General features: G+C 38.8%; 1 protein-coding gene and 1 pseudogene across 6 annotated transcripts in view; one reads left to right on the forward strand and one right to left on the reverse strand.

Moving 5' to 3' along the window:
• Positions 1-4,219: 4,219 nt before the first annotated feature.
• LOC121012637 (60S ribosomal protein L12-like) lies at positions 4,220-16,212 on the forward strand (annotated as a pseudogene).
• A 901-nt stretch (positions 16,213-17,113) lies between these two features.
• Positions 17,114-26,164, reverse strand: part of ZDHHC20 (zDHHC palmitoyltransferase 20) — a 49,853-nt gene continuing 40,802 nt past the window's right edge. For 2 of the 6 annotated variants that reach the window (XR_005782253.1, XR_005782255.1), the window contains 2 exons: positions 19,436-19,601; positions 17,114-18,022 (listed from right to left, as the gene is read on the reverse strand). Coding sequence is in view for 3 of the 6 variants with exons in the window: in XM_040448010.1 (XP_040303944.1) it covers positions 25,620-25,657 (38 nt within the window). In the remaining 3 variants the exon portion in view is untranslated. Of the gene's footprint in view, positions 18,023-19,435; positions 19,602-23,792; positions 23,849-25,180; positions 25,658-26,164 lie in introns of those variants that run through there. The other 4 variants (XR_005782254.1, XM_040448010.1, XM_040448012.1 and 1 more) reach the window with 4 other exon arrangements.

Below are 26,164 nucleotides of genomic sequence, written 5' to 3' on the forward strand. Positions count from 1 at the left end.
ACTGTATAATACCCTTTACATGTATTACCAAATCATATGATATACGATATTACGAATCGTATGCTATAAAGGGCTTGACTGTTGTATACCCTGTATATTTTACATGTGAAGAAAACTCGTCCAAAATCCGTTCCCAGTAATGAATGTGACTTGGGTTTCAGTTTCTGTATAATCTAGATATCTCAACTGCTGTCTTTATATTTGACAACATTTTCAAAATACGGAAGAAAAAGAATTCAGTCCCATTACTCAGAGATGAAATAATCATCTTTTATATATATTTTTCTTGTAGTCTTTATATGCTTTTTGAACATATACTGAATCTATAGGGGTAAATAGAATCTTGAGTTAAAAACAAACATTTAAAGGTTATGATGCATATTGCCAATGGCTTTCCAGAAAAATTGTAAAACAGCAAGACCAATGTATGAGTGTGAATCTCATTTGCCAGCGTTGATGGTTTTGTTCATTAATGAATGATTCATGGTTCACCTTTAATTATCTGCCGTTGGGATGTGTAGGCTGTGGTGCAGACATTATTATTACTTTTTTGATTCATTGCACCTAAAAAATGCCTGCCACGTGATAGTTGAATATTTAACCAAGCTGAACTCTGTTATTGATAGGTCATATTCTGTGGTGTATACTTATTGAATGCTTTTTATAGCTCACAAAAATGTCTCTGGTTCCTATGAGTAAGTTAGTATCTGTGACCATTTCTTTTCATTCCTGGAAATGGTGACAGCCGATGCTGTTTAGGAGAAAGGTGAAGGAAGGGGGCTCAGGGGAACCTTAGAACTGTTAACTATTTCACATAAAATCGTTAACTAAGCGCCTGGGCAGTTAAGCGTCTGGCTCTTGATTTCAGCTCAGGTCGTGATCTAACGGTTCCCTTGATTGAGCCCCACATCAGACTTCGTGCTGAACAGCACAGAGCCTGCTTGGGATTCTCTCTCCCCCTCTCTTTCTGCCCCTCTCCCTCTCGCAGACACTCTGTCTCTCAAAAAAAAAAAAAAACCTACTTCTGTTGCTTCGATCTCTTGTGTAACTCAGAAACTTTGGAGTTTGAAAAAGGAATGGTTAAGGTGAATCTCAGAGAAGGAAAAAGATGCTAGAATCTTGGGTCTGAAGAAATAGAAGGCAGTTCATGAGAGGAGAGATTTTTATGTGTAATCATTGCAGTTGTAAAACAGTCTCGTGAAGTAGTCGTCTCCACTGTACAGGTTAGAAACTGAAGCTCAAATGTCAGCAACACTGTCACGTTCACACGGCTAACACGGTAAAACTAGAATTCAGGACGAGGTTTATCTAAAGATCATATGCATTTTAATACAGTACACTAACTGCTGTAAATACAAGGTCACAGCTGTGTTTTAATCACTTCTTGGCCAAAGCAATGCTGTTGAAACATCTGATTTTTTTCCCCGCGAGTCTACAACTGTTAACACCATAGCCATCCTAGGGTTCATCTTTTCTTAACAACAGAGCTCATTGCCCTCAGCTGGTTATAGTTCCATGCCTAATTGAGTAGATCTGTGCCAGCCTGTGCCTTCTGAACAGTAGCTGGCTTAGAGCTCCTAGGGCTCTGTGTCATCCGGTTGTTCACCTTGTGAATATTAACCTCAAGGAGCTCACTGTCTCACCGGATGAAACGCACCGCATAAGTAATACGGCGTGATGACTGACTTCATGGACACAAGGTGTAATAAGAGTCCAGTGAAAGGGCCATTTATCAACCTTCCCTGAACAGTCAGGAAAAACTTGAGACGATCTTCAAACGGATTCTTAATTTGCCTGGCAAGCGTGTGGCAGGAAGTAGAGGCAAAAGTAACAGTCTAATGATTAGTCATAGACTTGCCAGTGGTTGCAATGTAGGCTACTTGTGAGTGGGGGAGGAGAAGTCACCGACAGGCTAAGGATGTAAGCAGGACCAGAATATGAAAGTTCCTGTATGACACTTTAAGAAGTTTGGCTTTTATCCTGTAAGTAGTGGGGAGCCATCAAAAATGCTTAATTCATTAAATAATGGGGAGCATTGTGGACAATGGGTTAGTGGAAGAAATGACTAGGAATAGAAAAACCTGGTAGCTATTAAAATAATCCAGCTAAGCACTGAATTTGGATGGCGGAGGTGGAAAGTGGTTAAAAGAATTAACAAGTCTGCGAACATTTGTATTACTCCTAATACCTTGGATCCCTATATGGAGGGTACTTTATAATTTAATTAGGGTAATTAAAATTTGTTTTAATGTTGGGGCACCTGGGTGGCTCAGTCAGTTAAGTGTCCGACTTTGGCTCAGGTCATGATCTCACCGTCTGTGGGTTTGAGCCCCGCGTTGGGCTCTTTGCTGACAGCCCAGAGCCTAGAGCCTGCTTCGGGTTCTGTGTCTCCCTCTCTCTCTGCCCCTCCACTGCTTGCACTCTATCTCTCTCGAAAATAAACATTTTCTTAAAAATAATAATTAGAAAAAGTCTGAAAAAATTGTACAATACCAGTACAGTGAAAACTATAAAGTGTTTGAGGAAAGTCAAAGAAATCCTAAAGAAATGGAGATATTCTGTGCACATTAGTCAGAGGTCATAAGGTAACTATGGCAATTTTACCAAAAGTAATCTATAGTTTCAATGTAATCCCATTTTATGTCCCAATAGGTTTTTTTCTTATTTTGTAGAAATTGACTAGCTAATTCTAAAATTCATGAAAATTCAGAGGACCTAGAATAGCAAAAACAATTTTGAAATACAGAAAGTTGGAGGATTTAATACTACCTGATTTCAAGACTTAATGTAGAGCTTCAGTAATTAAGAGAGTGTGGTGTTGACATAAAGACAGACAAATAAAATGGAAAGTTCATAAATAGGCCACACGTATGTAATTTATTAATTTTTAACAGATACACACAGGAAATGCAGTGAAGAAAGGATAATCTTTTCTCAAACCTGGTGCTGGAACAAATGAGTATTCATATGCAAAAGATGACCTCAGTCTGTGTCTAATGCTATATACAAAAATTACTTCAGGGGCACCTGGCTGGCTCCGTCGGTTAAGCATCTGACTTCGGCTCAGGTCGTGATCTCACCATTTGTGAGTTCGAGCCCCGCGTCGGGCTCTGTGCTGACAGCTCAGAGCCTGGAGCCTGCTTCATATTCTGGGTCTCTCTCTCTCTCTCTCAATCTCTCTCTCTCTCTCTCTCTGCCCCTCCCCTGCTCATGCTGTCTCTGTCTCCCAAAAACAAACACTAAAAAAAATTTTTTTTTAATTAAAAAAAAAATTACCTCAAAACGGATCATGGATTAAATCTAAAACCTAAAACTTGTATAAAACCTCCCATAGGAAACATAGGGAGAAACTCTTTGTGACCTTGGGTTAGGCAAAGATTTCTTAAAAATGTATGAAGTCATGCTTTATAAAACCCCAATCTGATGAATCAGAATTCATCAAAATGAAGAAATTCTGTTCTTTGAAAGACATTCTGCTAAAAGAATGAAAAAAAAAAAAAAAGCCAAAGACTGGAAGAAGAATACCTGATAAAGGACTCATATCCAGAATATATAAATCATTCTTAAAATTCAGTAACAGGAAAATAATTTTTTTGAATGGACAAAATATTTGGACAGATGCTTCATCAAAGAAAACAAATGGACTGCAAAAAAACCCATGAGTAAATGCTCAGTATTATTAGTCATTTGGGAAATGCAAATTAAAACCACCATGAGATACCACTATATATCCATTAGAATGTATAAAATTTAAAAGACTGACAATACCAAGTGTCATCAAGGATACAGAGTACCTAGAACACATATACTGATAAGAATATAAAATGGTGCAACCACTTTGGAAACAGCTTGGAAATTCCTTTAAAAGTTAAACATAACAATTATCATATGACTCAGCCACTCTACTGCTGGGTACTTACTTAAGATTGATGAAAGCATGTGTCCATAGAAAGACCTAAATGTTCATATCAACCTTTAATAAAAAAGTAGAAACAAGTCCCTTTCATCTGATGAATGGATAAACATTTGTTGTACATCCTTGTACAAATGTACACAAATGAATGATCTGATAAACACAATCAGACCTGAGTGAATCTCAAAATAATTATGCTGATTGAGAAAAGCCCCATGACCCCATAAAATACATTCCATTTGTATGAAATTCTAGGAAATGCAAGCTAAGCCATAGTGATGGACCAGTGGCTGCCTGGGTTTAGAGATGGGTAGGCAGGGAGGGGCAGGAGGAAGAGATTGCAAACTGGCATCAGGAACTTTTGGGGTGGTGGATTATTTTGTTATCTTGATTGTGGTGATGATTTTCATAGCTGTATAGATGTAAAATCTTATCAAAATGCACATTTTATGTATGTGCATTTTATTCTATGCTAATTATTCCTTAACAAACTTGTTTTAAAAGTTGTCGAATATTTCCCAAAGTGATTTAAAAGCAGTTTACGTTCCTACCAGCAATGTATGAGAGTATTGTTAATTTGTATTTCTCTGATGACTAACAAAAGTTCAGCATATTTTAACATACATCTTGGCTGTGCAGCTTCTTTTCTGAAGTAACTATTCAAGTCTTTTGCATGTTTCCATTTTTATTAATGAATTGTAGTTGTGTCTGGATACAAGTCCTTTGTCAGAAATTGTTTTGTGACTATTTCTTTACAGTCCGAGCCTTGTCAAATTCATTTTCTTAACAGTTTTTGGTTAGAATTTGCCAATTTTCACATCTCCAAAGGCAAGGGAATTAAAAACAAAAATGAACTATTGGGACTTCATCAGGATAAAAAGCTTCTGCACTGCAAAGGAAATAATCAACAAAACTAAAAGGCAACTGACGGAATGGGAAAAGATATTTACAAATGACATATCGGATAAAGGGCTAGTATCCAAAATCTATAAAGAACTCACCAAACTCCACACCCGAAAAACAAATAACCAGTGAAGACATCAATAGACACTTTTCCAAAGAAGACATCCAGATGGCCAACTGACACGTGAAATGATGCTCAACATCACTCCTCATCAGGGAAATACAAATCAAAGCCACACTGAGATACCACCTCACACCAGTCAGAGTGGCTAAAATGAACGAATCCGGAGACTACAGATGCTGGCGAAGATGTGGAGAAACGGGAACCCTCTTGCACTGTTGGTGGGAATGCAAAGTGGTGCAGCCGCTCTGGAAAACAATGTGGAGGTTCTTCAAAAAATTGAAAATACAACTACCCTATGACCCAGCAATAGCACTGCTAGGAATTCACCCAAGGGATATAGGAGTGCTGATGCATAGGGGCACTTGTACCCCAATGTTTATAGCAGCACTTTCAACAATAACCAAATTATGGAAAGAGCTTAAATGTCCATCAACTGATGAATGGATAAAGAAGATGTGGTTTGTTATTTTTTAAATTATTTTTATTATTTTTATTGTTTTTAAGATGTGGTTTATACATACAATGGAATACTACTTGGCAATGAGAAAGAATGAAATCATATCACTTGCAGCAACGTGGATGGAACTGGAGGGTATTATGCTAAGTGAAATAAGTCAGAGAAAGATACCATGTGTTTTCACTCATATGTAGATCTTGAGAAACTTAACAGAAGACCATGGGTGAGGGGAAGGGGAAAAAAAAGTTACAAACAGGGAGCACCTGGGGGGCTCAGTCAGTTAAGCGTCCGGCTTCAGCTGAGGTCCTGATCTCGCGTTTCGTGGGTTCGAGTCCCGCATCCAGCTCTGTGCTGACAGCTTAGAGCCTGGAGCCTGCTTCAGATTCTGTGTCTCCCTCTCTCTCTACCCCTCCCCTGCTCATGCTTGGTGTCTTTCTGTCTCAAAAATAAACATTAAAAAAATTGAAAATAAAAGTCACAGAGAGGGAGGGAGGCAAAACATAAGAGACGCTTAAATATAGAGAACAAACTAAGGGTGGATGGAGGATTAGGGGAAAGTGGGTGATGGGCATTGAGGAGGGCGCCTGTTGGGATGAGCGCTGGGTGTTGTATGGAAACCAATTTGACAATAAAGTATATTTAAAAAAAAGAATTTGTCAATTTCAACAAAGTCTAATTTATCAATTTTTTGTTGTTGTTGTAATTGCTTTGGTTGTTTCTTCTGGGGCTTGAACTCATGACCCCTAGATCAAGAATCACATGTTCTACTGACTGAGCCAGCCAGGCACCTCTTGTATTCTAAGAAATCTTTACCTGTGGCCAAATAATGACGATTTTATTTTTCCCTCTAAAAGCTTTAGTTTTTCCTTGAATATTTAACTCCGTGCTCTCTCTCTCCTGTTGCTTGGTGTGTGGTATCCGGTGGGAATCAAAGTTCACTTTTGTTTTGTTCCCTCTGTTGGGTCAGTATTGTCTGTTCAAAAATACCCCCCTGCCTTAAATTCGTACTGCATCTCTGTTGAAAATAAATCGACTATATGAGCGCGGGTGTATTTCTGGACTCCGTTCTGTTCCGTCCATTTGTTTTGTAGCTGTGCCTACGTCACACTGTCTCCATTATTTTTACTTCAGGGTAAATTTTGAAATGTAACTTCTGCAGCTTTGGTCTTCTTTTTCAAAGTTGTTGTGGTTCCTCTAGGTCCTTTATGTTTCCACAGACATTTTACAATCAGCTATTCAGTTTCCTAAAAATACGAAAAGCCTGCTGCGATCCCACTTGGCGTTGTATTGAATCTGTAAGTACATCTAGGGGAGAACTGACATGTTGAAAATATTGAGTCTTCCACTCCCCCAATGTGTTAACTCTTCACTTATTTAATCTTGTCTCAGCAATGTTTTGCAGTTTTCAGTGTAGAAAACTTTTGTTTTCCTTTAACTATTTTGTGCCTTTGATACTAGTGTATAGGAATACAATTCATGGTTTCTATTGACCTTGTATCCTGAGCCCTTGCTAATCTTATCATAGCAATTTTTTTCATTGTTACTGATTCCTTGGAATATTCTAAGGAATTGTCATCCACAAATAGGGATAGGTTTACTTATTTTCTGTTGTTTTTCATTTTTCTTCTTGCCTTACCAAATAGGATAGGACCTCCAGAAGGGGATAGGAACCTCCAGTATTACCGTAAATAGGAGTGATAAGAGTGGGCATATTTCCTTGTTCCTTATATTCCTGGTTTCCTGAGCATTTTACCATTAATAATACTGAAGTTTGTAAAATGCTTTTCCTGCATCCACTGATATGATCATTTGGTTTTTCTGTATTCAGGTAATACGTTAGATTGTATTAGTTGACTTTTTATTCTTTTTAAAAAAAGTTTGAGAGAGAGAGAGAGAGCACGAGTTGGGGAGGGGCAGAGAGAGAGAGGGAGAGAGAGGATCCCAAGCAGGCTGCACGCTGTCAGTGCGGAGCCTGATGTGGGGCTGGACGTCACCAACTGTGAGATCGTGACCTGAAATCAAAAGCCAGCCACTTCACTGACTGAGCCACCCAGGTGCCCCTATGTTAGTTGATTTTAAGATGTTTAACCAATCTTGTATTTCTGAGATAAAACCTGCTTGGTCATGATATATTATTTTAATTTATTGCTGGATTTGCTTTGTTTGGCTAAGGATTATTTTGCCTATGTTTATGTTGGAACTTAATTTTTTGTAATGCCTTTGTTAGTTTTGACATTAGGGTTATGCTGTACCTAAAATAAGTTGGAAACTTTCCTCCTTTATCTTCTGAAAGACTTCTGTAAGACTGGTATTATTACTTCCTTAGATATTTGATAGAACTCACCAATGAAACAATCTGAGTTTGGTGTTTTCTTTGTGGCGAAGTTTTGCTTTGTTTTGTTTTTTCCATTTTATTATTCACCATGACTCATTCATTATAGTGAAACATCTATTCACTGCTTTCCAGCATTCCCTTTTTTTCTGCTAATAATTCTCTGATTTTCCTCCAGGGAATTATCCCTCCTTTTTCAGCCTTTTGCCCCAGCTGGAGCTCTTGATTCATCTCAAACTCAGCCACTGAGCACATCACATACCTATGGTTGCGACTGGTGCAGGAACGGTTATGTGATCCACCAAGGGTCCGTGGGGCACAATGATGCTTTTCCTTGGAATGCTGGGATACAGATACTTCATATTCCTAGTGAATATGAACCTTCAAAGGTCAGTAGCTATGGCTGCTGTAGTCATATGGAAAATGGATCAGCCACATGGAAAATGGATCCAAACTCTGAAGAAACAGATCCAGGTCATTGCTGCTTCCTTCTTTTATTTTTCTCTTTCTTTTCTTTTCTTTGCTTTCTTTTTCTTTCTCTTCTCTTTCTTCTCTTTCTTTTCTTTCTTCTCTTTCTCTCTCTTTTCTTTCTGATGTTGCAAGAATCCTTATCATTTTTTGTTTTTGTTGTTTAGACATTATCTAGGGATAGGTCTGCTGGCAATGAATTCATTTACTTTTTTAAAATTAAAACATAGTTGACACAGTGTTACGTTAGTTTCAGGTGTACAACACGGTGATTCAATGTCTAGGCTCTATCTTACGCCATGCACCATTGCACCCAAAGTGTAACTACCATCTGTAACCACAAATTCACTTAGTTTTCATTTGAGAAAGTCTTGATTTACATTTATTCTGGAATAACATTATCATCAGATATGGGACTCCGCATTGATAATTCCTTTCTTTCAGCACTTGAAAAACGTGTCGCTTCCTTCTTGCCTCATATTTTCAGATGAGAAATCCAAATCCACTGCCATTCTTCTTGTTTTTCCCTACAGGTAAGGTGTCATCTCTCTCACTGCTTCCAAGAATCGTTTCCCTTGTCTTTTAGTTTTCAGAAGTGATTACGATGGGTGTTGGCTTGGGTATCTTTGTATTGTTTGAGAGTCACTCAACTTCTTAAATCTGTAGGTTTCTGTATTTTGTCCAATGTTGGAATGTTGGAATTTTTTTTTTGTTCTAGGCCCACAGGTCCTTGAGGCTCTGTTCTCTCCTCCTCGAGGGGAGTTCCTTTCTGTTGTTCGGATTGGGTAATTTCATTATTCTATTTTCAACTTCACTCTTTCTTCTGTTCCCTCCATTCTACCTACTGTTGAGCCCATCCATTGTATTTTCTATTTTGGTTATTGTATTTTTCAGTTCTAGAACTTCCATTTTTCTTCTTCATAGCTTCTATTTCTTTGCTGAGACTATTTTTCATTTTGCTTCAAGCATGTTTATAATTGCTCACTGGAACACTTTTATGATGGCTGTCTTAAAATTCTTGTCAGATAATTCTAACATCTGTGCCAGTGTCTATTGTATTACCTCTGAAGTTGAGGTTTTCTGGTTCTTGGTATGATTGATTTTTTATTGTATCTTGGACATCTTAGGTACGAGTGACCTCGGGTCTTCTTAGATCTTCTGTTTTAGCAGGTCTCCTCTGACACTACCCACCCTGCCCGCAAGGAAATAGGTAACGTCTCATTTCTGCCAAATGGGTGTGAAAGTCCAGGTTTTCCCTTTGACACTCCACTGGGGACAAGGGGTACCTCCTTATTGTCAGGCAGAGGTGGTATTTTGGGATCCTCACTAGGCTTTCACCAACCACACCTCTCTGGTCGTTGAAGCCTCATTATTACCCCCCACCCCACCCCATGTAGTCTCTAATGTCACTGTGGGAGGGGTGAGGTTTCATTATTATTAGATGGTGGTGAAAGTTCCAGTTTCCCTCCTGGTTTTCTCTGATACGACCCCAGCAGGATGGGGTGGGAGGGGACCTCATTACAGCTGAATGAGAGTAGAAATCTAGGCTCCTCACTGGGCTTTGCTGGTAGGGTAAGGCTAGGGCTGCATTTTGGTGGTTGTGTGTATGTAAGTGTGCTGTTTGACTCAGTAAAGTAGTTATTGTCTAAATGTTTTGTCTTGATAGGTGTTCCTTTCTCGGTCTTTTGGCTGCAGAACAGGCTGCTCCCATTGGTGTTCCACACTGCCAGCTTCTCCAACACCCAATATTAGATATATGTGGCAAAAAAGAAATGTTTCTTGGGTCCTGAGGTTCCTAAATGGTCTTTCTCTCCACTTTTTTGACCCTTATGTTTTTTATGTAATATCCAGAAATTTTTGTTGTACTTAGTGGGAGTCATAGGGGGAATTATTCAATCTTGTTCTAGAGCTGGAAGTCCTGGAGAAATTTTGGATTACAAACTCACTGTCTTTGCCACTCAGATTTCCTTTCATCTTATCAGTTTTGGTAAGTTGTGTTTCTTTAGGGATGTTTTATCTAAGTTATCAAATTCATTGGCATAACGTTTGTAATATTCCCTTTCTATTCTCTTGATGTCAGTAGGATCTGTAGTAACTTCTTCATTACTGATACTAGTAATTTATGTATTGATCGAGACTTTGCTAATAACTTTAGTAATGCTTCCAGAGAACTTTTGGTTCTATTAGTTTTTGTGCTATTTTTCATATTCTACATCATTATTCTCTGGTCTTATTTTTACCTTCTTTTCGTTTGAGCTTCATTTGCTTTTCTTCTTCTGGCCTTTTAATTTAGATCGATTTTGAAGGTTCTTGAAAATACAAGCATTTAAATATTTAATTTTCCCCGTATGCACTTCATTAGCTGCACAAGACAGGTTGTGAAATTTTGTATTTTCATTATCATTCAGTTCCAAGTATTTACTAATTTCCTTTCTGATTTTTTTGACCCGTTGATAGATTTTTTTAAAAAATGTTTAATTTTGAGAGAGTGAGCAAGCGAGAGAGCACGAGTAGGGGAGGGTCAGAGAGAGAGAGGGAGAGAAAATCCCTCTGTCTCTGCACTATCGGCACAGAGCCCAATGTGGGGCTTGATCCCATGAACCATGAGATCACGACCTGAGCCAAAATCAAGAGCTGGATGCTTGACTGACTGAGCCACCCAGGTGCCCTGACCCATTGATAGATTTATATGCTACAAAAGGACAAATCCTTCCTGAATTTTTCAGTGTTCCTACGAAGTCTTAACCTCCTGAGCTGTAAAATTGATTTTAAGGTGCTTACTTTTAACTCCCCTAGAAATAATAGATTTTTCACATATCACTTTGCAGCCATTTGCCCCTGAAAGGTAGAACTAATGGTTACCATCCAAAAGATAAGAGAATAATCTCTTTAGGAGCCAAATGGTTACGTTCCAGAGTAGAGACCTAGGCTAATGGCAAGGGTGACTGAATGAATAACCCAGACCTCAGGAGTGATTTTGAACATTATTTTCCTTTTAGTCTCCCCTCCAGGGAAATAGAGTTACATTTCAAAGGGTAAGGACCCAGGATCCTTCCTCCTCTCATTGGACAGAAATTCTCTAAGTGCAGAAATTCATATTTTCAGGATTCCTCTCTGACAGTATAATCGCCCCGCCACATATGTAGGTACACACAGTCTGAGTTCATCGTCGGCACAGTGTTAGGCATGCGGGGACTAATAATACTGCAATGTCATTCCGGCTGTTCTTAATGTGAATTAGGCTGACCTCTGACCAAGGTGACTGGTGTTTCTGCTAGTATCTATACAAATACGTAAGAAAGGTAACATCACAGATCCTTCACTTAATCAGTGTGTCTTTTAATTTCCAATAATGTAAGCTCTTCTAGATGTCTTATTGCTATTAATTTAATGTTATCCTGTCACGGTAATAAGACATTGAAAACGATTTCAGCCTTTTAAAATTTATTGAAATTTTTTTTATGGCTCACCATGTGGTCTTAGTGAGCATCCCATGAGTGCATTCTAAGGTTAATGGGTGAGGTGTTCTGAAATGTCAGTTACGTCAAGGTGGGTAATAGTGGCATTCAAGTCTCTTTATATTCTTACTTTATATCCTGACTTTTGGTATAGCCATTTTATCAATTATAAAGAAAGGGGTTTAGAATATCCTATGACTCCAGGTTTGTCTGTTTCTCTCTTTAGTTGTTTTCATGTATTTGAAGCTTTGTAATTAGGCACATAAAAATTTGCAAGCATTATGCCTTCCTAAAGTCTTGATCTTTTTTTTTTTTTAATTTTTAATGTTTATTTTTGAGAGAGAGAGAGACAGAGAGTGTGAGCAGGGTAGAGGCAGAGAGAGAGGAAGACACAGAATCCAAAGCAGGCTCCAGGCTCTGAGCTGCCAGTACAGAGCCCGACATGGGGCTTGAACCCACGAACTGCGAGATCATGACCTGAGCCACAGTTGGATGCTTAACCGACCAAGCCACCCAGGCACCCCTAAAGCCTTGATCTTTTATCACTATGAAAGTATATTTTATCTGATGACTAATGTTTGCATGATGTATATTTTTTCATCCTTTTACTTTCAAATTATCTTTGTGTTTAAAATACATTTCTTAGAGAGAGCATATAGTCATAGAATAGGGTCTTGTGTTTTTTTTTTTTAATCCAATATGACAATTACTGTCTTTGTAGTATTTAGTGTATACTTACATTTAAGTATACATTTAAGCATACATTTAACTTACATTTAAGTTATGAGTAAAGTCTGCCATTTTGCTATTTGTTTTCTTTTCTTTTTTTTTTTTTTTTAATTTTTTTTTTTCAACATTTATTTATTTTTGGGACAGAGAGAGACAGAGCATGAACGGCGGAGGGGCAGAGAGAGAGGGAGACACAGAATCGGAAGCAGGCTCCAGGCTCTCAGCCATCAGCCCAGAGCCTGACGCGGGGCTCGAACTCATGGACCGCGAGATCGTGACCTGGCTGAAGCCGGACGCTTAACCGACTGCGCCACCCAGGCGCCCTGCTATTTGTTTTCAATTAGTCTCATTTGTTTTTTTTGTGTGTGTGTCTCAGTTCCCCTCTTGACTTCTTTTGGGCTAACATTTCTTATTCCATTTTGACTCCTTTGTTCACTTTTTGACTATACCTCTCTGCAGTATTTTTTAGCGGTTTCTCCAGGAATTATGAAATACCTCTTTAACTTATCAGTCTATTTAGAGTTAATATTGTACTATTTTCACTACAATTGTATAGTTCCATTCACCAACCCATCTTTTGTGCTTTTACTATGTTACAAATCTCACAATATAACACTATACTTGTTTTAAACAAGCACCTCTTAGAAATTTTTAAGTTTAGCTTATTTTGAAAGAGAGAGAGAATGCAAGTGAGGCAGGGGCAGAGAGAGAAGGAGAGAATCCCAAGCAGGCTCACACCATCAGCACAGAGCCCCAAGCAGGGCTCGAACTCATGAACTGCGAGATCATGACCCGAGCCAAAACCAAGAATTGGATGCTTACCCGACTGAGCCCCCCGGGCGCTCCTAAACAAATACATCTTTTAGAGAAGATAATAAAATATAATTTTACAAACTTATCTATACACTTACCATTACTGTAATCGTTTCCTGTCTATAGATCTGATGCACAAAATTTGTATTTCCTATCTAGATATCTCTTCTAAGCTCCACATTAAAATATCCCATTATTTCACATCTTTACCGAGATGTTATCTCCAAGTTAAAATGTTCAAAACCAGGGGTGCCTGAGTGGCTCAGTTGGTTAAGCGTCCAACTCTTGATTTCGGCTCAAGCCATGATCTCATGGTTCATGGAATCGAGCACCGCACTGGGCTCTGTCTACACTGTCAGTGCAGATTGGGATTCTGCTTGGGATTCTCCTCTCTGTCCCTCCCCGGCTCACGTGCTCACGCTGTCTCTCTCTTTCAAAATAAATAAACATTAAAAAAATAATAAAATGTTCAAAAATGTTCAAAACCAAACTATTCACCCCAAAGAATCTTTTCTCATTAACCTATTATGGAAATTCATATTTTCTTATACCAGAACCCAGAAACTCCAAGGCAACGATTCCTCATATTATTATTCTTACTTATTTGCTACCCTTTTTCTTTTAAAAAGTTGTTGTTAAAAATGGAAAACTTTCTGTTCCATCCATTTTTGTTCCTTCCTTATACCTTAACTTGAACATGAGTAATTTGCCCACTGAGTGATCTATATGAGCAGCACAATAAAGACCGTATGTATTATTTCACACGACTTTATTTCTAGCCACAATTCTAAATCACTCTTATACTATGTTCAATAAATTATCCCTAACTGATACCAAGAGAGTCATTTGCGGTGTCAGCGCAAATCCCACAAGCTTCGTGACATACGTGGGTGGGGGCGCCCGGGTGGCTCAGTCGGTTAAGGCTCAGGTCCAACTTCGGCTCAGGTCATGATCTCGCGGTTCGTGGGTTCAAGCCCCATGTTGGGCTCTGTGCTGACAGCTCACAGCCTGGAGCCTGCTTTCCGATTCTGTGTCTCCCCCTCTCTCTGTCGCTCCCATGCTCTGTCTCTCTGTCTCTTGATAATAAATAAAAAAACATTTAAAAGAATTAAAAAAAAATAAAAAAAGCTTCATGACACACGAGTCTGATTGCAGCCGGGGAGCTTTATCTCCACAGTCAAGGATGGTTTTGTTGATTGTACTCTTTGTTTATGCTGACAACTTCTGTTTGTTGAAATTTCCAGGAAGCAGATGTTACTTTGTATTTATTTTGATGCCACAGGAATTTCACTGAACTGATTCCTATGATGACTGAAAAATTCATGTAGTATATAACACATGAAGCAAAACATGAACGATCCCTTCACGGCCACCCTACTTACTCCTGCCCCTTTTCCAACCGTCTTGGTGCTTCCTTCCAATCTCCTTCAATGTTTTTATGTATGTTTTTCTCCTCAAGTTTAAAAGTAATATGTGCCCATCACAGAGAACTAAAAAGTAATTCGGTAACAGAACAAACTCGCTTATAATCACAAAATCAGAGCCCAGTACCCAGGCACACACACTTTGTCTATGACTGGGGGTCATACACATGGTTTTGCGTCTTACATTTTCATGTATTGTGAATAATGTCCTGTGTCAGAGTCTGAAAGCACTGGTAGTTTTATCAATATGACTTAACACCTCCAACTCAGATCATAAGGAAAGGCAGTTTAGTCTTTGCTAGGAGAAAATATGTTTCATCTTAGAAGCAGGAAAGAACATCAGGCCTCTGTAAATATTTCAATTAGAAGGGCCCCTTTTCTCTTAATAATCAGTGTAAAATACAGCACTAAGCAACAAAGCACAGAATATATAACTGAATGCTTCTAAGACTAATCATTATTTGATCTATATACTACTAGAGTATTAGCAAGAAAGCATGTTTTCCATTTAATTGCTTAACAATGTATCTATATAGTTACATAAAATGCTGATTGACATCCATTGATCTGCAGCTATAATCTAAATATAAACACATCTGTAGAACCCTAACCTTGTACTGCCTTTTCTCTCACTCACAAACCAATGAATAAGTACTGAATGGATACTTCTCAAAGGTGCTTTGGGGCGCCCGGGTGGCTCAGTCCATTGAGTGTCTGACTTTGGCTCAGGTCATGATCTCATGGTTCGGGGTTCGAGTCCCGTGTAGGGCTCTGCACTGACAGGTCTGAGCCTGCTTTGGATTCTGTCTCCCTCTCTCTCTCTCTCTCTCTTTCTCTGCCCCCCTCCAAAATAAATAAATAAACATTTAAAAAAAAAAGGTGGTTTAACAATTCCACCTATAAAATATGTCTCCAATTCTACATAAAACTAAACAAAGGTATTTTAAAAATGTTATTCCACTCGGTGTTTCAAAACAAGAAATGTAATTTCACCCACTTCAAAGGCATGTTAAAGAAAACACACATATGTGGACCCTCTGGCTCACAGGAGGCCAAGGAGCAATTCTCTTCAGTCTTCCTGAATCTGGGTTCATCCAACACCAGCCACCTCCTCCATGCTGCGTAAGTTCAACCCCAAGGAGATCAAAGTCGTGCCACCTCTGCCCTGGCTCCTCACATCGGCCTCCTGGGTCAGTCTCCAAAAAGGTTGGTGATTACATCACCAAGGCAACGAGTGTCAGGAAGGGTCTGAGGATAACAGTAAAACTGACCATTCATCGGTATGACAGGTCCAGACTGAACTGGTACCTTCTGCCTCTGCCCTGATTATCAGAGCCCTCAAGGAACCGCCAAGAGAGAGAAGCAGAAAAACACTAAGCGCAGTGGAAATACCACTTTTGATGAGACTCAACACTGCCTGACAGATGTGGCACTGACCTTCAGCCAGAGAACTCTCTGGAGCCTGACACAGATCCTGGGGACTGCCCAGTATGTGGGCTGCAATGTTGATGGCCACCACCCTCGTGACATCATTGACGACATCAATGGAGGTGCAGCCGAATGCAACTACAAAGGAAAAGTATTTCAATAAAGGATCATTTAACAACCGAAACAAACAAACAAACAAAAAACAAAACAAGCCCCAGGCCACCAAAAACCCCTCACACATATGGAAGGAAGTATGATTTGGAGTGTTTCCTAAAAGCAAACAGACTGGCAGCGGACCTTTCCTTTCATACGTTCTTCTGTCACTGTTCCAGTAAAGAGTCACAAATGTGATACACAGGGATGGACCAACCACATCGGTTCCAGAAGACAGTCCTCTTTTGTAAACCCCATCACAGGACCTTAGGTTTTGAATTTAACCAAGAAAAAAAAAGTATGAAAAACCACATTATTTTACTATTTGTAACGCACATCTTCACTTTAAAGTGTCTGGAAAGACCAGATGTTAAAATACGGACCCACAGTGTTCACTCTGCACACAGCCGTTTGGAATAAAGGGCACAAGGGGAGGGCCGGCTACAATCTGAAAGTGTCGCCTAAATAGGAACATTCTGGCAAATTCTTTCCTTACTTCTTTGTCTTCACAGCCTATCTCAAGGACAAAATACAGGCGATGTTGTACTTCAGGGGTAGATGAAGAATTTCACTTCTAAAAGTAATGTTTAAAAGTCTTTCTTACAAACTTAACCAAGAAAGTATACGAAAGTATTTATTAGCTCCCTATTTGTTATATGAAATTAGAGCACGCCCTTTTCTGTTATATACACCACATATAAGCGACACTACAGTAAACGTGCATAATTCCCTTCTCACTCTCCTCCACCCACTTGGTGAATGTATAAATTATTTCTCAGAGTGATCTACTGTTTCTATTAGAAAGACAATCTAAGACTATTGAAATATTCACCCTATTGTTGTATATCATATGTATATTCACCCTATTGTTGTATATCATATGTAACATATGACAAGCACACCTAAGCACGTAGAAAAGCTACATATTTTAAATAAGGACTTAAGTTTAATCACTATATACACTACGTGCAGGACGCTGGAAAACCATGCACATATGGACAACAGTTCCAACACATTCTGGGGAAACCCTTCCCCATCCCTCACTGTCTTCTCTCCTTCTCTCGAACTCTGGAAACAAGCGTGGACCTGAATCCAAGAAGCGATGCGGAGATTGCATTTCCGCAAGTCGTTTCCGGATGATGTGTCTCTTGAGTGAATTTTAACAGAAAGACGATCGCAAAACAGGTCGTTTTTCTAACTGGACTTTCAGCATACGTCGACAGCTTCTCTGCATCGAGAAAGGCTACAGATTGCAAACAGGGGCTTGAGGTTTATTGTAAAAGGCTGAGCAAAGTGTCACCGCAGCTTGTCCACCCTGTATGCACAGGTTTGTCGTTGGCAAACCTCAACAGGCGGTCGTCCCTTCCGGGCAGCCACGAGGTACTGTTCATGCCTGGCACCGAGAACGCCCGGGGGCCCGCTGACGTCCTGGGCCCGCTCTGCCTGCTGGCACCCCGGCAGATTCGGGCCTGGGAGCTTCCCCTGCCATTCCAGTGTGTGGGTCCTGGGGTCCCCGTATGTCTCCGGCGGCAGCCTGAGGGCAGGAGCAGCTGCGACCCCACCCGAGTCAGCCCCGGACTCCCCCTGGTCCCAGCACTCACCCATCCTCTGGAGCAGGTGCTCCACAAATAGGCGGAGTTTGAACCCACAGGTACACAACAGGTACTTTGAAGCCTCTAGGTGGGATCTCACCATGTGGGCAGAGCGCTGCTATTTGATTATTTCACGTAATGTCTTCAAGATCGTTCCAGTGGAGACACTTTAGTTTTGATGAAAATAGCTACACGTGGCCTCTTCTTCAAATGCCTTCATCGTGGTCTCTGGAAAAGAGTGACATAATTTAGCAGATTTCCTATAAATGAACACTGGTATTCCTTTCGTACTGCTTTTACCAAAGACTCTCAAACAACTTGCCTTATGTGCGTATCTCTAAGTATGAAGATTATGCACAGCGAAACTTGGGACATGTATTGCCAAATTACTTTTTTAGTAAAGTGAAGCCATTTTACGTTCCCGCCAAAATGCTTCTTTGGCAACACTGGCTATTATCTACCATCGGCAAAAATGCTCTTATTGGTGTTTTCACTTGCATTTCTTTAATTAATGAAGCCAAGTATCTTTTATCCGCTATTATTGATCCGTATTTCTTTCGTGAATTTCTTCTTATTGTTCTATCTCCATTTTTTCCTAGTAGTGCTAATTTTCTTAATTTTGCAGGTATTCAAATCTGTCTTGCTTTACGGTCACCAGCGTTGTGCCCACTTAGAAATCCCTTTCCTAGCCCATTATTAAATCCATTACCCATGGGTTTTGGGATTTTTTTTTTTTTTTTTTTTTTGCAGTATTTGCTTTCACTATCTAACATATCATGAGCAACTGAAATTTGTTCTGATGTAGGATGTGAAGGACTTTTTTCCCAAATGGCTAGCATATTGGCCCAGCATCATATATCAAATAACTGATTTCTCCCTCACTGATCTATAGAATATCTAACCCATCATTTTTCTTTTTTAAAAGTAACATGCACATAATATAAAAATACATTAGTGAGAGGGCACACAGTGAAATGTATGTAACCTATTCCACCCCCCACCCCACCCGTTTCCTCTCTGGAGACACTAATAGTTCATTGTGTATCCTTTCAGATAGTCTCTTGCATTAGGCCACCGTAAATGGCAGTGGGACATGCGGTTTCCAGTCTTTTGTTGCTTTAAACAGCTCTGCAACTAACATCCTCATGTACCGCTTATAATGCGTAAGTAAATCTGTAATACTCCCCAAAGTAGAACTGCTAGGTCAGAGAATATGGACATTTGAAAGCATGATTTTTCCAAACTGCTCTCCAATGATGCTGCCCCATAAATTTATACTTCCACTAAAATGTGTGAAAGACCGACTAGTATTTTTGAAGTTTGGGATAATTTTATAGGCTCTGATGCTCACTTGTGAGAGCTTGGGACACGACAGATTAATGAACATGAAATTCTTTCCTCCTATTGTTTTCTGAACTTCCGTGTTCATTTTGTGGGTAGTTAGTAAAAAAAAAAAAAAAAAAAAAAAAAGTCCTCAAGAATTTGTAATCCAGTGAGTTGACTTCAAAGTACATGTGACTAATCTATGGCTAAATTAAATTAGTAATAGCACAGCGATGCTAACTTGGCCTGGAGGCCACGGGGAAGTATGATGTAAGTATGATTTCTACTGTATTGGGAATCCTGGATGAAGAGAATTACCTTGTATGGAGAATGGGCTGACAGGTGGTGACAATTCTTGCCGGAAGAACAGCAGGAGGGGAGTTAAGGAACCTTAAATCCTCTTTATCAAATGGAAGGCACGGATATGCAGGGGTTCAAGAAAATGAGGCTAACTTCACAGAGCTGTTAAAACATTCATGAAAACCTGTTACACGCAAAGGACTAAATGTTAGCCTTCATCCCTCCAGATTCTGGAGTACCTGAGTATAAAACAGGTAAAAGAGGCCAACATCTTTTCCAGAATGGTTCCGAAAAGCTAACTTACGAGAAGTGAGAAAAGTAAGGCCGACGTGATGTCACTACTGCTCTTGGTGTCAAAATGGCCTCTTGACCACTTAGTAGTCTGTCCTCCTTCCTACCTCAAACACGGTGCTCTAAATTACCCCCCCCCCCCCCCGCCGTCCCGCCAATTAAAACAGAAAAGGCTGCTGCATCCCTACTGGTTCTTGCAAACGTTTTGAAATTTTGCTAGTCTAAAAATTGGAATCACGGCTCTCAGAACCTTCCTGTTTTATCCAGCAGCCTCAAATAACAAAACCGCTGATTTGGAAGGGAATGAGAATACAAATGTCAGAAAGAACTCTACACATGATAAAACCCATTATTCAGCATTCTGACAACCACAGTTCAACTTTTACAGGGTTTCCAAGGTACTTACAATCCTAAAGTGACTTTTGAATTGAAAGTTAACATGTCAGAAAAAGCAAACTTAAAACGTTTTGAATAAGCAATCTCTGGCCTACATAAACTACAATACGTTTGCACTCAAATAGCACCTGTCTTAGATGTGGTTAGCGCAAATTATTAGCTACTTCTTTAACTAAACACTATTTTACCAAATTCCCAAAAGGATCAAAATAACAGTTATTCTCTCATTTGATATATACCACTTTATAACAACAAAAATCTGTTCAAATACAAGACTTTATTTTTATTTATTAATAAAGTAAATATAATGATTTTTGAAAAAAAAAAAGTTTAAAAATGTTCAGCCTTCATGTTAATGTAGGTTAGGCCATTCAAAAGACAAAGCAGAGTTAACATTAAGTCATGGTCCAGGATTATACTTATGAGAAACAAATACAGGACTTACGGTACTTGTTAAGTAAAGACAACCAAAATAAACTGTATTTCAAATTTGTTTCTATAAAAACATATTAAAGACCATTTTAAAATAGTATCCATCTTTTCTTTCAAATGGGCATATAGCTTCATTTGCAATCATGTACAAATATAATAAACTTGACTAATAGCTTTCGTAATCTTTTAATACAAATACAATTCCTTCCTCCTTTATGCAACCCAACAAAGTAATAGCAAGTGAAGTCATTAGAAAAATATGGACCTTTCTGAATCTATATTGCATTTGTAACTTAGATTGGAAAATACAGTTCAGATCATATGAACACGTGGATTTCAGGTGTACACGTCACCTGTGCCTTGCAAATGATCAGATATGGTCTTTATTTTGGCTGAAATGCAAAAATACGATTAATTTCTTAATAACAGATTAGTTAAAAATAGTTTCCATTGATAGCAGTGCTAGTCCTAGAACAAAATGTAAGCAAAACATATTTGTAAGTCACTGTCTATTCAGTGCCCCCAATATACAGATCCTAAGCCCTTAATATACATTTGCTTTAAAGATTAATGAATGGACATCTCACATGTCTGATAATCTTTACTTTAAACAATCCTGTAAACATAGTCAAAATCTTTCTAAAAGAAGTAAAATTCAAGTAAACATTGCATATTTGATTTAAACTAACCTTACAGTTAAATTCGCTTATGACACATTGGATGAAAATCATTCAATACGCAACAAGGTTTTAAAAAATCATCCACATGTAAAAATGGAACTGAACTCTGTAAACATGTTCATGTTTAAGAACTACCGTAGTGCAGCTGCTCTTTGGTTTGGCAGAATGATACCGGTCAGACGCCTCAGGTACCGAACATTCAAGTAAATCTGTACCCAGGCAAAACCAAGACTCCTGGTGGAATTTGTCTTTAATGGCAATGGCAGGACCTGAAATCCAACTTTATTTTCCTTAAATATATCAAAGTGTTCGAAGGACCAAAGATAGAGTACTAATAGATTTAGACAGGCCTTCATTTTGACCTTTGCCCCTAAAGAGTTGATAGCACTAATCAATCAATACCAGTCGAAACACCAAAGAGGCAACCTTGCCGTGACTCCCAGGCCATTTGTAGGCCCCTGCTGAATGACCATTAACACGTATGAATAAATCAGCCAAATATCTAGAATGTGGCAAACTGCTGGCCATAAATTAAACCAAAGGTAACTAAGGCAAAGGCTTTAAGTGAAAACTTTTGAAAAGGTGTTTGCTCTACTATTAAAGATGACGTTAAATAAAACTTAAAAGAGAAAGATTACATCACCACGAAAGTGCCTGAATAGGTTAAAGGGGAAAGACTATGTTTCCTCAACTGTTAATCAGGTGCATGCAAATCCTGTGATCTAAATGTAGAAATACTCACAAAAAGTACCGGGAGAACATTTCTGAAAGTAGTCAGGTAAGTTTAAACGTTCACAATCTCCTTCCAATACATAAACCGCCAAAGTGAAGTGATTTTTTTAACTCCCTTAACTCGCATTACTTAAAAGTCTTCTAGAGTCAAGAGTATTAGGACTACAAAGTTCAAATAAAGTTATAGGAACCATTGTAATAGTATTCCAAACTGTATTTTCAAAGTAACTCATTCCTTTGGTTCAAAGGGAGAAAACATTACTTCCTATTAAAATCTAATATTAGCATAGCCAATGGAATTAGACAAATCCTATAAACTGAAGATCTGGAACAGCTGACTAAAAATTTATGCTACATTAGGAAATTACAGAGCTATCCCTACAGCGTATGTTTGGCATACAGAAGGTACCTCCAAAATACTTGGTGGATGAATGAAATACAAGGCTAATTTTGCAAAATTAGGAGTCAAAGAATGTGAGAGGTCATCCAGTCTAACTCATGCATAATACCCCTTCCTCCAATCCTATTTTACAGAGAGATAAACTGTAATGGTCAATATTTACAGATGCTGGTTAAGATTCAGCTCTATCCAATACTGGAAGCAATCAATCATTTTGGTTTGTGTGTGCACACAGGACTAAACAGGACAAATGAGGTAACATTTCTATGTTGTTTCTCCTTTACAGGGTACAGTATTTTCCCTTAGAGTTAATTCAACAATTCCTGTCGCTTAGACTGGATTTCCAAAGGAAGTCAGATTTCAAAATTGGCACGAATAGTGGAATCCACTGCTCACAGACTGGAAGTTTTAAATGGACTACTCAGGTTAGAATTTCTCTCCTGAAGGTAGAATTATGCTAAGCAGTTTTATTCTAGTTCAAATTGCATTTTAAGTCACCGTTTAAGCTTTATAGCATCGCTGTAAAAAGTTTCCAAGCAATTTTTAGTAATCACCTAAACTGACATTTGAAAGTCAACAGCATGTGTATCCTAAATACCTTAGGACGACAAGTAATTTTTAACAGCTTACAAAACCTGTCCATCTTCCTCTTTACTTTTCTCCTAGCCACTGCCACTATTCTGTGTCCAATATTCCTATAGCACATGTGCCTTTGTGTTTCCCTGCCCATAAAAATACCCATGAAAGTTCAACAAAAAAGGAATTTGAAAGCAGAGAAAACCAAAAATATTTCTACTTAAGCCTTGGGCACAACACTACATTACATGGTTGTATTAATGCTTAGAACTAAGCCCTCAATGAATTATACAAATGTGCTCCATGTTTTAAATAACTATATTTAGATATCTGAATCTTTCTGAGTGTTATTTTATAGCCAACAATAAAAAAACTTTATTATTAAAAATGTTGAAAAGTATAAAACAGTAATTATAAATTAGCAAACACCCAATAAAAAAAAGTTATTTTCTTTTCCTTACACAGTACACGCAACAGTAAGTGGATATTATCAATCACCTTCAGCCACCACACTGCCCTACATGTACTTCACTTAAGACAACTTCTCAGCTTGTTGGAGTGAAAATTTATATGGATACAAAGAAACGACTCTAACAATAGAACTCAGGTGTCAAAAAAATACATCTGCCATGTTAACATGTGTTTTGATAGCTCATACTGTAGCATCTCATAACAGGTAAGTGTTATTTCCAAAATAAAATTAAGTCACTTTTGTAGCAGTCAGTCGATGTAGCACAAATGGGCTTATGTTAGATTAAGGCATCTTCCTGCTCTGGAGTAGTGCTTCTGTGGATCCAGCGATCTGTACAAAGGCTTCCTTTTTTAAAAAATATATCTTCTGTTATACTTCAATTATTTCATTCCATTGATCATTTTCTTGCAAATAAAACTGAAAATATCAGTCCATAATATGTTCTTATAAACCTACAAAATCAGAAACAATTGAGTTACTGGTTAAAACTTAATTTTATAGTTCTGAAAATAAGATTTATTAAGCGGTTCTGTGGGCTAAGGTATAATTTGCTAAAATAACAAGACCGGACACAGGGGCGCCTGGGTGGCTCAGTCGGCTGCACGTCCGACTGCGGCTCAGGTCATGATCTCACGGTCTGTGAGTTCAAGCCCCACGGCAGACCCTGTGCTGACAGCTCAGAGCCTGGAGCCTGCTTCGGATTCTGTGTCTCTGTGTCTCCCTCTCTCTCTGTCCTTCCCTTCCTTGTGCTCTGTCTCTCTCTCCTTCAAATATAAACAAACACTTAAAAAATAATAAAATAAAATAAGAAGGAAATAAATAGTTTAATACAACTAATACTGTAATAATAACAAAGATTTTTATAAGCAGCAAGTAAGGGGTACTGCTGGCTTTCTTCCTCAGAAGCAAACGAGAACATTTTAAAAGAGGTGGATTCTTTTGGTTCTCCCTTACTGTTAACTTGGACATAACCTGCGAGGACATCTTTACCCACCCCTTCCTAAGACTGCTAGAGCATATAGGGAGGTACCCACAGCAACATTTATAGATTGTTGAGGATTTTCAACAACCACTAGCATCAGACATTCTTCCACCCACATTAAGAATTCTAGAACCAAGGCTATACCACAGCCACAGTTCTTGGTGGGCATGGTCACCTCATGACACACAGTCACCACTCCTCTCCAGAGTCCAGCCTGACACAAGCCCACCCTGAGAGCCTCTGTTCGGATTCTGCTAGGTCTCACATAGGCTCTGCCTGTTACCTTGGACCTGGGCTCCAGGTCCTTTGTGAGGAACTGAATGCTAATGAAAACTGCTGAGCAAGGAAGCAGATGCTCCCCTGATTGAGACTGCAGATGAGAACTCCTTGAAAAGATGAACTCCTGCCACAGAAAAACTGACAATAAAGGGACATTGTCTTCAGTTGCTGTTTGTGGTCATCTGTTATGCAGCAAAGGGTAACCAATACAGGTTACGAGGAAGACTTCGGAACAATCTAATAGCTGCCCAAGATGCTCCCAAGTCATCGAGAGAGTCCCCAACTGAAACAGAGAGCCGTCTTTGTTTCAAAGCATCGGGAGACACGGAGCTCACTACATCCCTCACAGTTCAACTTAGTTACACCACCTACTTGCACTAACGTTTGTGTTTAGTCTGTCTGGGAAGTTCCTGGTTGCCAGTTACATTAATTTCCTCTGGCTGCTGTCTCGGGCTGGCCAGACAGAGATCAGCTGCTCAGCGTGGCTGGCTACAGGAAACTGCTCTTTTGTTACCTCTTTTCCAACTAGATCACATCAGCGAACCTCTGCAGTCTTTTCTGCAGCCACTCTTCTCTGGATCAACATCCTTCTAATAGTAGGCAAAAGCCATCTTGTTTTTCTTAAACTAATTAATAAGACACCATTTACTGAAAAGATTAGTCGTCCACATACCAACCCAAAAAAGCTTTTATTAGCTTCTTCATTAACCTACCAATACATGTTTACTAAGACTGTGCTAGAAGTGGTAAGAAAAATGGGATTTAGGCAGCTGTTACCTTCCAATCTCTTCTTAACCACCTAATTTTGCTGATATAATTGAAAGAGTAAAAAAAAAAAAAAATGACTTGCAAATTGTTTTGAGATTAGAAAACATGAAAATAACTGCATTTGTTCAAGGAGATTACCTTTATACTGTCTTACCTTGTTCTTATTCAAATGGTTAGTTATGAACCAGTGGTACTCAATTTTCTATTGCCACTGTAACATGGTTATTTGTCCCTGTAAGCACATAATTATATACGACATGACACAAAAAAAGAAGTATTAAGTTTCTGGCTAAATGGTAGAACTGATGATCACAGTAAAAGCAACTCTTACAAAAGCACTATATTATGCTTATGGTTATCAACCATAACCATATCCTCTTGGAGAACCCAGAAGCGCTAAGAGCTAAAAGTCTGGTTTTAGGCTTATATTTGTGAAAATGTCCATTGGCTTTGAAAGCAGCCATAACTGCGAAGCCCATGAATGAATTTTTCCTTTGACCTTATACATGGGGTCTGATGATCCTAACGAATACTAATTTAAGAGAATATCCTAAGGATACCAATTCAAGAGAATAACTTAAGCATTGCGAAGAGCCAAAAACAAACAAAAAATCAGAAATTCTGACAGCAGGCTTTCAAGTCTTAGGGTATTTCCCTTGGTACAAAATGATCTGAATGTCCAAACCATTTTCCTACAGAGCAAGATGAGGACAGTGCTATTACTATTGCTATTAAAAAC

Source organism: Herpailurus yagouaroundi, unplaced genomic scaffold (genome assembly GCF_014898765.1).
Source record: "Herpailurus yagouaroundi ecotype Mexico unplaced genomic scaffold, PumYag 197, whole genome shotgun sequence".
Taxonomy (NCBI): Eukaryota; Metazoa; Chordata; class Mammalia; order Carnivora; family Felidae; genus Herpailurus; species Herpailurus yagouaroundi.